General features: G+C 40.2%; 1 protein-coding gene across 1 annotated transcript in view; it reads left to right on the top strand.

Annotated features, from left to right (window-relative positions):
- CLSTN2 (calsyntenin 2) overlaps nucleotides 1–12,094 on the top strand; it is a 611,561-nt gene that overhangs the window by 583,170 nt on the left and 16,297 nt on the right. The window contains exon 11 of the mRNA XM_006900346.1: nucleotides 11,081–11,229. Within this exon, the coding sequence (XP_006900408.1) occupies nucleotides 11,081–11,229 (149 nt within the window). The remainder of the gene's footprint in view (nucleotides 1–11,080; nucleotides 11,230–12,094) is intronic.

Here is a 12,094-nt window from a genome sequence, read left to right as displayed (position 1 = left end):
TTCAGAAGTGGATGCCGCTCTGTTTCCAGGCTTGTTTTAATCGGGAAGCTCCACCAAACACTGTCCACCATGGGTAATCATTATCACATTTGGCACATCAGTGTCACAGTGTTTAGCATCTCAGCAACCACGAGTTACCTCTGTACAGCAATGCACAGACCAGTGCTGTAACACCTGGAAGAATGTTTGACAGAAAAACAATTTGAACCAGGCCCTAGGGCCGCAGTTATGGACAATCAAAACCCAGTTTAACTTCAGAATATTTCCATCACCTCAAAAAGAAATCTCAGACATGTTGATTATCATTCCCTGTCTTCTCATTATCCCCCAGCCCTGTGAAACTACAAATTTACTTTATGTCACAATAGATTGGTCTGAAAAAAAAAACAACAAAAACAATAGATTGGTCTGCACCGGATATTTAAGTAAACGGAATCATATAATATGTAGATTTGTTGTTGTTGTTGTTATTGTTGTTGTTGTTTTGTGTACCATCGAGTCAGAACTGACCCATAGCAGATCCTCTGATAGGTTTTCAAAGGCACAAGAATTGCACAAGAGGAGATTGCCCATATTTCTCTGGTGGAGCGACTGGTGGATTCGAACCACATGCCTTTGAGGTTGCAGCGCAGTGTTGGTAGTAAGAAGTAATTTAAGGGTTTTAGGAAAGAGAGTGTGATCTCACCTCCACGAACTGTATCAGAGGGCTAAGAGAAATATACAAAACATGGTAAGTCAAGAATAACTTTGCAGAACATTTAAAAATATGCATTCAGTGTGTGTGTGTGTGTGTGTGTGTGTGTGAACACATATGGAGTTGTTATTTTTCATTTTTGTTGTTGAGAATATACACAATAGAACATACACCAATTGAACACTTTCTACGTGCACAATCCAATAACAGTGATCATACGCTTCACGTCGTACAACCACTCTCACCTTTCTTTTGTGAATTATTCTTTTCCCATTTGCATAAAATCAATGCTCCTAAGTATGCTGATGCTTTTTAGGGCCAGTCACCTGTCGCTGAAGGAACAATCACATGAACAACTTGATTGGAAAAACTGGCAGAAAATCCATCCTTTAACCTGCCCCTTTTCATTTCCTAGTGTCGCCATCACAGAAAGACCACAAATGAATGACTTTAAAGAGGAGAAATGTCTACAGGTTCAATATCCTAATCAGAGTTGTTCATACATGTCAATTCCTTCTGTGAGTCTCTCTCCCAATTTCCTGTTACTGGCAGGAATCATTGACAATTCTTGACAATCCTTGAAATGTCTTCATTTTCCTTAGAGTTGTTTTGACAGTCCATTAGATTCCCTAGTCTCTTTCTCTCCTCCCGAAACCCTGTGTGCCTGCTTTCCACACACTTTTTGTTCTTTTATTAAATTTTATTAATTTTATGAACATTTACAGAGATTTTGGGTTTCCATTCATTCATCTTTGCACTATTTTCTTTACTAATCGCCCCCCAGTTCGTGCCTCTTTTGTTTCTCCTTGAACATCTGTTTTAATTGTCCCGTTGCCACAGTGCTTGTCAAAGCCAGTTTTGATTAATCTCCCTTGTCAGTGTGTCCTTTGTCATTCCCTATCACTCCTCCCTGAGAGAGACTTCACCCTGATTCATAAGGAAAAGGGGACAGCGTATTCTCTTAGCTACTTCCTGTTGAAAAGGGACACTGTAAGTTTCAGGGTGCCTTCCAGACACTTTTATAGCTCAAATCTACACTGATCAGGAATTGCCTAGTTAACATAAATAAGAAAGCCTTATTCCCACACAGAATTATGTCCACAAGTGTTTGCATCTTACATGTATTTTGTGGGAGACAGTTCAATCAATTAGCATCACCCTTCTCTATCTAATCCTGTATTTACTCCTCAGCTCTGAGTAGAACATCAATGTCTCAAACCATAAAGGGCCACCGTCTCAGAATTCCAGTCTATGTAGAGCAAATACACCGAAGACACTGGACTTAAAAGTCACATATTCTTGGAATTCTAAATTAACAACCATAGCAATTTCTATGGAAGAATAAATAGCCTGTGAAAAGATATGCCAGGATAGATGGCAACATTCCCCCCACAAACCCCAAAAAATAAGCTTATGAGGGTTGAGAGGCCAATTCCAAGGCCACCTGCTCCTTGGTTCCTTTCCTCCAGTGGGTGGGGGTGGGGTGGGAAGAACCCACACACTTTGTTAGAAGTTAATGATGTACAACACTATTTATGACTTACTCGCTGGAACTATTTTTCATTTATTATTCCTACTCATCAGAAGAAATTTAATATTATGACCATATTTAAAAAATAATGAGTTTAGTGCCCTAAATAAGTCTCTTCTCTTTCTTCCATGCTTACAACTCAGTTGAGAAGATATCCTTCAAAAAGATTATTACCTAACTTGGACGGGCCTGGAGAACATTATCTAAGTGAACTAACTCAGTCCCATAAGGATAAATACTGTACAAGACCATTATTGTAGAATGTGTATGAGGATCCAAGGGTGGAAGGGAGTGACAGTAGAGGGAGGGGTGAAGATAGGTGGGAGACAATGGGGTGGTTAATCATAGGGTAACACAATTTGATGGCTAGAGAGAGTGGTGAGTAAATGAAATGGGAAAGATCTTGTGTGAAAAACAATGTCTACAAATTTTGTAAGTAAGCCAGTATAAAATAGAAATTTTATTTTTTTTTTAAAAAAAAACAAAACCACAACAAAATAAAATTTTAAAAGTGAAATGGGATGGATAGGGAGTAAAATGCACAACAATGAATGAACAGAAATCCAACTTCAGTGTAAACTTTCGTTAAATTCACCATAAAAAAATTTAAAATTTCCCTCCCTTTATTTATCTAGTCCTTTTCCAACAATGATTGTTGGGTTGTTGTTGTGTGTGTTTTAGAAAAAAACAAACCAACCAAACAACCACCAGTGTCCTTCTACATCTCTGGCTACTTAGAAGAAGTGAGGAAAATGGACTTCTCATCTGCTGACAGACCAGAATTCCCTTTTTGTCTTGTCTTTACATATTTTTGTGAATTTTTGCCTGAAATTTGACACTGGAGATGCCATTGTCTGGTATCCACATGAGCTACAGTGGACAGTCACCTTCCTAAAGGACATTCCATTCTCCTCTGCATAATCTCTGCCAATTTGTCATCTGCACAGTATGAAAGAGTTTGAAAGAGTAAGAACTTTGGAACAAGATGTCCTTAGGTATAACTGAAAACTGGTTTTATTTGTTATATGGGTGCCTTCAGTGAGATACATCACCTGTTAAACCCCAATTCCCTAGTCTATGAAATGGATTTGATAATATGTATCTTATAGTGATGTAAGAACTTTGTGAGATAAGAATGCTCAAATTCATTGTCATCAGGTCAGAACTGACTCATGGTTGACCTTCCTTCCAGTGAGTTTCCGAAGTTATAGACCACACAGAGGAGATAGCTTATCTCCCTCCTTCCCTGAGGGACTGGTATATTTGAACAGCCAAGGAGATAGGGCCACTGGGGGTTAGCAGTCCAACTCTCTATTGACTCGGTCACCAGAGCACTACTCTAGTCAAGCTCTTGGCCAACAGAGTAGACTCTTGACAAATCCTAACTTCTTCCCTTGCTGGGCTGGCCTTGAACATCACATTCCTGTTGCCCAGGCTCCTTTTGAAAGGTAACCCTTCAGACCATGATCTTCTCAATCACCAGCTACACGAGAGAGCTAGATGATGAATAACGATGACAGAAGAAGAGTTGATGTTTTTGAGAAGAGAACTGAATAGCCTATCATGGACGGCCAAAAGAACAAACAAATATGTTCTGGGGAACAGTACAACCAGAGTGCTCCTTGGAGGCAAGGATGGCTAAGCTTCATCTGTCATACTTAAACATGTAATTAGACAAGGCTATTCTTTGGAAAGGGACGTCATGCCTGGAGATATGGAGGGTCAGTGATGAAAAGAAAGACCCCCGAATGAGATGAACTGACATGGTGACTTCAGCAATGGGCTCCAGTGTGTCACAGATGATAAGGATGGCACAGGACAGGACAGGGTTCACATCAGTAAGAATCTTGGAACAAGATGCCCTTAGATATAACTGAAAACTGGTTTTATTTATTATATGGGTGCCTTCAGTGAGATCATCACCTGTTAAACCCTAATTCCCTGGTCTATGAAATGGGTTGCTATGAGTGTACTTGACTAGAAGGCACCTATCAACAATAACAACATAATAAAAGCCCCTTTTAAAGTGACAGATACTTTATATGCATCATCTCATGTAAGCCCTAGGCAGGCAAATGTTACTATTAAAACCACCATTATTTTAGGTAAGTTCATTAAAGGAAGTCAATAATCTGAGGTTTCACAGCTAATAATCCTAGAACTGGGGCATGATAATCCATATAACCGTGATCTTTCTAAAATGTCACACAGCCTTGTGGAAGCGAGACTCAGGCATGGGAAGTGGTGAGTTTATCCACACAAGCAGTAGAAAATGACTCAGATATCATTATAGCTTAACATTGAAAAGTGTATTATTCCTTCACACAGCATCTACCACAGATCAGGGAGACAGATTATGAAATCTACACAGAACGCTGCTGGTTGAAAACATTTCCACAGCATTGGCCAAAAAAATGCCTTGTATCACTTTCTCACAAATCTCATTGGCCAAATGTAGTCACATGACCATACCCATTGGCATGGTGGCTGGGAAATGTAGTTTCCAGGCTTCCCAGAAAAGCAAAGGAGAACAGGGATTTGTGAGTACCAGTAATGACTCCCACAGGGAAGGGGCCGGACAGAAAGGGTGAATGGCTAAGGAACATGAAAGTAACCTTCTAGGCAGTGACAGCAGATAATAATGAGTACAGTGCGGGCTGGGAAGGGCCATTCCTTGTTTCTTCTCCCAGGGACCTCCAGAACACTAGTGCTAGGTTCTGAGGTTCAAGGGTAAGAGGCAAGTCTTATGATTGAGCTAATGAAATGATCACTGACTACTACTTGGTAACTGAGCAAAAGTCCAGAAAATCCTTAATCTCTGGAGGTCTCAAGGACTATATAGCACAACATAAAGAAAACAAAAATCCTAACAATCATACTAATTATTCAACACCAAGATAAATGGTGGTGGTTGTTGTTATTTTTATGTGCTGAAAGATTAAAATTAAAACAGCCCCTATAGTTCTCAGCTGAATTAAACTCAGGTTTCTATAGTTCTCAGCTAAGTTAAACTCAGGAATTTTTCCATTGTCCCGGGTAGAGCCCCACACCCAGTTGTATCCAGGGCAACAGTATTTCAAGAATGGCTAACTACAAGGCAGGGCAAACAAGCAGATGTTTCTCGACTGATAACCCATGTGCCTTTGTTTCCCAACTGATAACCCATGTGTCTTGTGCTTTTCCACTGCCCTGGAGTTTGAACTCATTGTATACTTAAGAATTTGTGAAACCACCCTATAGTTAAAGATCTGTCTAACTGCTACATGTGCTACGTGACTGCCACATGTGCTGCGTGCACATATGCTGTGTAAACCATGAGCGAAAACCGAACCAATGAATTCAAACTGTGCTTTCATCACCCAATGAGAAGCTGATACCCAGTTGTATCCCCCTAAAGTGTATAAAAAGAGCCAACTTTTTCTGCTCGAGGTCGGCTCCTCTATCTCCTGCAAGAGATACGTGTCGGCCCAGAGCTCCGCAATAAACCTCTTACCTCTTGCTGTTGCATCAAGCCGGTGTCTTGGAGTCTTGGGTCTTCGCCGTCCACTCGGGACAGGACAGGACCACCGGTTCGGGGGTCCTTCAGTGCCATCGAGTCATCTGTGACTCATAGGGACTTTATGTACAACAGCCCTAAACCCTGCTTTATCCTGTGCCAATTGCACTGTCTCCTACACACCCACCCCAATTACCCCAGTAACTGACTCAATCCACCTCATAGAGGGTCTTTCTCTCCTGCACTGTCCCTCCACCCTCCCGAGCATGACATCTCTCGCCAAGGATTGGTCCCTCCTTGCAACATGTCCAAAGTATGTCAGAGAAGCTTCAAAATCCTTGCCTCCAAGGAGCAGCCTGGTTTAACCCTCTCTCAGATAAACCTGTTCATTTTCTTAGCAGTACATGGTATATTCAATACTCTTCTGCAACACCGCAGCTCCAAGGCATCGATTCTCCTTCTGTCCTCCCTAGACATTCTCTAGCTCTCTGACGTATAACAAGTGATTGCATAGACCATGGCCTGTATCAGACACACCTTAGTCTCTAGAGTGGCATCATTGCTCTTCAGTACTCTGGAGAGGTCTCTAACAGCAGACTTTCCCATTGCAATAAGTCTTTTAATTTCCTGGCTACTGGTGCCAAGAATGTTGACTGTGGAGCAAAGCAAACTAAAGCTGTTAACTATCTCAATCTCTTCACCATCCATCCTGATGCTGCCAATTGGCCCAGTAGTAAGAATCTTTGTTTTCTTGATATTGAGCCTCAAGATAAGTGGAGAGCACATAATAGTTCTTCTCTGAACCCTGTACATAGACCAAGAAGTTGTTCAAACAGAACAAAAGAATATTGCATGGCTTAAGAACAGCAAGGTGTATAACAGAGCTGTAGTCTTTCATCATACCTATTCAGTCTGTATGCTTAGGAAATAATACAAGAAACTGAATTATATGAAGAAGAATGTGTCATCAGGATTGAAGAAGACTCATTAATAACACGTAATATGCAGATGACGTGACTTTGCTTTCCAGCAACAAGGAAGACTTGAAGAACTAACACGCTGGTAAACCTCAAAGACTATAGCTTCCAGTGTAAGTACATCTAAACATAGTTTTTGTTGTTGTTAGGTGCCATTGAGTTGTAAACATAAAGAAAACAAAAATTCACACAAGTTCACCAATAAGCAAGATCATGATAGATGAAGAAAAGATTGAAATTGCTGAAGATTTCCTTTTCCTTGGATTCACAATCAATACCTAAGAAAGCAGGAGTCAAGAATCAAATGACATATTTCATAGGGTAAATCCACTACAAAAATAGTAAAGAATCACATGTCGCTTTAGAGACTAAGGTGCACTCAACCCAAGCCACGGTATTTTCAACTCATGTGTATGCTTGTGAACATTGGACAATGAGTAAGAAACATTGAAGGATTGGTGCCTTTGAATTTGGGTGTTGCCGAAGAATATCCAATCTATCGTGGACTGCCAAAAGAACAAACAAATACGGCTTGGAAGAAATGCAGCCAGAATGCCTCTTAGAAGCAAAAATGGTTAGACTTCACCTCAGGTACTTTGAGTCTGGTTTCAGGAGCAGCCAATGCCTTCAGAAAGACTCTGTACTTGCAAAAGTAAGTCAACAAAAGAGGAAGGTCTTTAATGAGAGGGATTTGGCCCAGAATCTGCAGCAGTTGGCTTAAACAAGCAGAGATTGTGAGTACAGTGCAGAATTGAATAAGGCTTTCTTGTGTGGTCCCTGGGGTAGCTAGAACAGTCAGATTCTTTTATTATGTTGGTAAACATTGGAAACAACTAAAATGTAGATAGTAGAGTTGGTAAATTACAGTCTCTTCAAGCAACACAAATGTGACAAAGAATGAGGAAGCTTATTGTGTGACAAGCTGATACAGACTGAACACAGGGAAAAGGCAAAGAACAAAGCAATATCTAATAAACTGCCTTTGATGTAAAAATAAAAATGGAAATATATGCATTATCTCCATATTCTAAGACTATGGAAGGATAATGTCAATATCAGTTAAAGTATGCCGCATTAATAAATAACTTTAAACAAATCTCTCGAGGATTATGCAACAAAATGCATTCCTTGTTTATGATTCATGTCTATATCAGGGGTTGTCAATAGCCTGGACTGCTAAGACATCTTGCTGTGACACTGTGGCTAATGGACCAGGTTCTAAAAGAACTTTGCTGATTTCACGGCAGCAGAAAAAGGACATTGAAATCATGGACAGACTATTAAAATGCTCAATGTGAGCCAACATAGTAGTTTTGGCCTAGATTTCTTTGACTGATCAACTCACTTCTGAGACCACTTCTGGGTTCCAAGAGTCCAGTCTGTCTATCCCTGCAGGAAAAGGTATCACATGTGATCAGGTCTAATTAGGAACAATAGTACAAGTATTCATTAAGAAACTAATAATAGTGATTACTTGTGGGATGAGATTACCCAAATTAGGCAAATGGGAGATAGAAATAACTTTTCTGCGTGAAAACACAGGATAATGATGGGCAAGGTCTAAAGGTGATTAATTCTATAAAGCATAATGCATGAGAATGATTATATGAAACATAATGTGAATAAATAGTGTGAAATACAAAGTATATGAATTTTGTAGGCAAACCAATAGAAAAATTTAAAAGAAGAGTACTTGTGTCTGTGTGAATATATTATCTACTGAAATAAGTCATTGTTTGTTTAATCAGTTACATGTCTCTTGTTTCTCTGACGCGAGTATTAAACACATGTTATTGTTGTTGTTAAGTGCCGTCGAGTCAGAAGTGACTCATAGTGACCCTATGAACGAAAGTTCTGGACACTTCCTGTATAACTTTAGTTCTTTCTCCAGGCTCATAGGGTTTCCAGAGGCAAGCTGTTATGGAAGTGGATGCCACTCCTGCTTCCAAGCTTGTTTTAATCAGGGAGCTTCACCAAACACTGTCCACCATGGGTAACCATTCTCGCATTTGACTCATCAGTGTCACAGTGTTCAACTTCACAGTAACCACGAGTTACCTCTAGAATCCATAAATACTTTCCTGGTAATAAACCTTGCTCAAATGTGTAGCAATACCAGTAACTCAAGGTAGTACAAAAGTTTTGTATCCTCCATTCAAAGATGTGTTGCTGCTGGTGGGTGGGGACCTAGCTCAATACAGTGCCTGAAATGACTCAGTGGGGAGCATCCCAGCCACACAAAAGCTCCCTGAGTGTGGAATACAATGGACTTGAGATGGAATGAACAGATAACAAACCTGAAGCAACTGGCAGTTAAGAGAGCAGTGGGTGAGTAAATCTATGGGAAACTAAGTTTAGTACCAAAAAAGCAAGACAAGTATTAGATCTGGGGAAGAACAGAGGCATGAACTTTAAGGTTAGATACTAAGATCAGTGTTAGGTTAACAGACTTAAGGAAGAAATCAGAGAGAACGAAAGAAAGCTTAAAGCAGTTTTATTAAAAGGGGTCGGGAGGGCGAGCCTCCCAGGAGAGGTTCCTCATTCTGAAGATGCAGAGTGGGGAAGTTGCACCTGAGAACGTGTTGTTGTTGTTGTTAAGTGCCGTCGAGTTGCAGGTGACTCATAGCAACCCTATGAAGGAGAGTCCTCAATGCTTGTGTGTCTCTCATCCTCTCTCCAGGTTCATAGGGTTTCCGCAGGCAAGCTATTACAGAAGTGGATGCCACTCCTGCTTCCAAGCTTGTTTTAATTGGGAAGCTCCACCCCACGCTGTCCGCATTGGGTAACCGACCATTAACACATTTGACACATCAATGTCACAGTGTTCAGCTTTGCAGCAATCACAAATTACCACTGTATGGCAAGTGGACACACTAGGGCTATACAACCTAGAGGAATGTTTGAACAAAAACAATGAATAAAAGCTGTAAAAAAGAATAAAAACAGAATAGAAGAGAGAGGAAAGATCCCTACATTTAAAATAAGACTGCAAATCAAAGAACTATGACGATAGTTGGACAAATAACCAGAAAGATATATAATTAAAATGTTAATTCACATTGTGTGAGAGTAAAATTAGCAAAAAAACCCATAACTAATATATTAAGGTATTTATATTAATGAAAGACTATGTCTGTGGGTGGAGTGATGGAAATGGAAAGGATCTTTTGTGGAAAAAACAATGTATTCAAACTTTGTAAATAAATCAGAGTAAAATAAAAAAATATTTTTTAAAAAAAGAAGTTAAGGAGTAACTTCCTTTCCTGCTAGCTGACAGAACATCTCACAATTGCTGGGCAGCATGATACATGTAACATAGTGTAGGCATCATCTCTCACTATGGACAGAGCCGCAAAAACATGTGACCAGCTTTTCTGAATTTCATTCTGTGGCTCAGATTGTTATTACAGGAGTTTATCATCCCCGAAGCAATGTGCTAGGGGAGGGAAGCAAAGACTGACAGGAAACAAGAAGAATGCTTGAGGGATCACATACAGTCCTCTTTGTATATCATTTGCAGATGCTTTGGAGGACTTCGGGTGGCACGGGGGGGTTAGTTGCTCCAGTATTAACCAAAAAATGAGCAATTTGAACCCATTCAAAGGTACTTCTGAAGAAAGGCGTGATGCCCTGCTTCCAAAAATTCAGCCTTAAAAAAATTACAGTTCATAGACCAATGGTCATCATCAATCAGAGTTGGCTCAATGACGATAAGAATGAGTTTGGGTTCGGCAGTGGTCTTTTCATGGAAATTAAAGATGTCCATGAGATTTTAAGGAGTCCTAGTGACATAATAGCTAAATATTTGTAGCAGCTAAAGGTTCATCAGCTAAGTGAAAGGTCGATGGGCCAAATACAGTATTCTCTCTTAAAGAGACAGAGATCAGCAATCTTTTATTAAGAGTCAAGGTCTCTGTAAACTTTTGCTATAAGACTCTTGTCTGAGAAGGTATTACCAAATGTTTGTTGCCCATCTGTAGGTTTTCTTTTCACCCTGTTGGGAAAAGTTTTTGATGTACATAGAGATTTAATCTTTAGAAGGTCCCATGCATCAATTTTATCCTCTTTAGAGTGTGCATTTCTGGTTGTATTTGGCAGTTTCTTTATACTTTAGATTACTGCTTCTAAACTTGATCCCAGTTTGTCTCTTAAGAACACTATGGTTTGGGGCTTTACTCCCAGGTCTCTGATCCACCCTGAGTTGATTTTTGTGTATGGTGTGAGATGTGGATCCTGTTTAAGAAAAAAAAAAAAGTCAGGGTCTCATAGGTCTAGTAGGGCCATTCTGCTCTGTCCTGTAAAGCGGATACACATCAGAAGTCCACGTGTGTCCACATCATTGCTCATTCTCTCCATTTTTCCCAACTCCCACTGTCTTCCAGTATCACTTCAACCCCTCCCAGTCCATTCTGGTGATGGAAGGTGACGACATTGGGAACATCAACCGCGCCCTTCAGAAGGTCTCCTACATCAACTCCAGACAGTTTCCAACAGCGGGTGTGCGGCGCCTCAAAGTCTCCTCCAAAGTCCAGTGAGTGGTCACCCCGGGGCCCAGCTAAGACTACAGGGAGAGCCCTTCGAGGAAATCCCCCCCCAACTCCCTTTTTTCCCCTTTTATTTCTTATTAATTTTATGTTGGTTTACATACAAAATTTATATACATCGTGTTTCATTCATGTGCGTTGTGTTTCACACATTCCTTCATTTACTTTGTGTCCCATAGCATCATTCCCATGTGTTTTATAACATTAATCTCCATTGATCTTCGCCCACTGCCCCTTTTATGTCTGCTGCCATCCGCTTCACTTTTTCCCTATGAGAGTGCCTCATTAGATCTGTGTTTTCTTCTTAAGCAAATTGTTCTGCTAATTTGCCAATACAAATCCAACTTTCTTTTGTGCCCGATCAGTTGCAGTGGCTAGAAAATACTGTTTTCTGTAAAATCCCTTAGAACGTCATTTTAAGTGGTCTGAATTAAGGTTTGGGGCCTAGTGTTGAACAAACATTTATTATATTAAATTTAATCAACTCAGCTTAGTAAAGCTCCTAAATTGGTGAATATGCAAGGAGAAGTGATGGTCCTTGCCCTCAGTGAACAGAGGTAAAGGAATGAAATCATTACAGAAGCCATTGTTAACAGTTCTACCTTGCTCAACTCCAACACTCTTGACACCAGCAGTCAGGAGAGCAAAACACAAATTGTATTAGGTAAATAAATCTGTGGCCAGGGACCTTTCCAAAATACTGAGAACAAATGATGTCAGTCTAAAGACTAAGGTGCACCTGATCCAGGCCACGGTCTTCACGATTACTTTCTATGCATCAGAGAGCTGGACAGTGACTAAGAATGACAGAAGGACAATCGATGACTTTGAGTTGTGTTGCTACAGAAGAGT

This window comes from Elephantulus edwardii, unplaced genomic scaffold, assembly GCF_000299155.1.
Source record: "Elephantulus edwardii isolate Elephantulus edwardi_28Jun2011 unplaced genomic scaffold, EleEdw1.0 scaffold00281, whole genome shotgun sequence".
Classification (NCBI taxonomy): Eukaryota; Metazoa; Chordata; class Mammalia; order Macroscelidea; family Macroscelididae; genus Elephantulus; species Elephantulus edwardii.
This window is presented reverse-complemented; position numbering and strand designations above follow the sequence as displayed.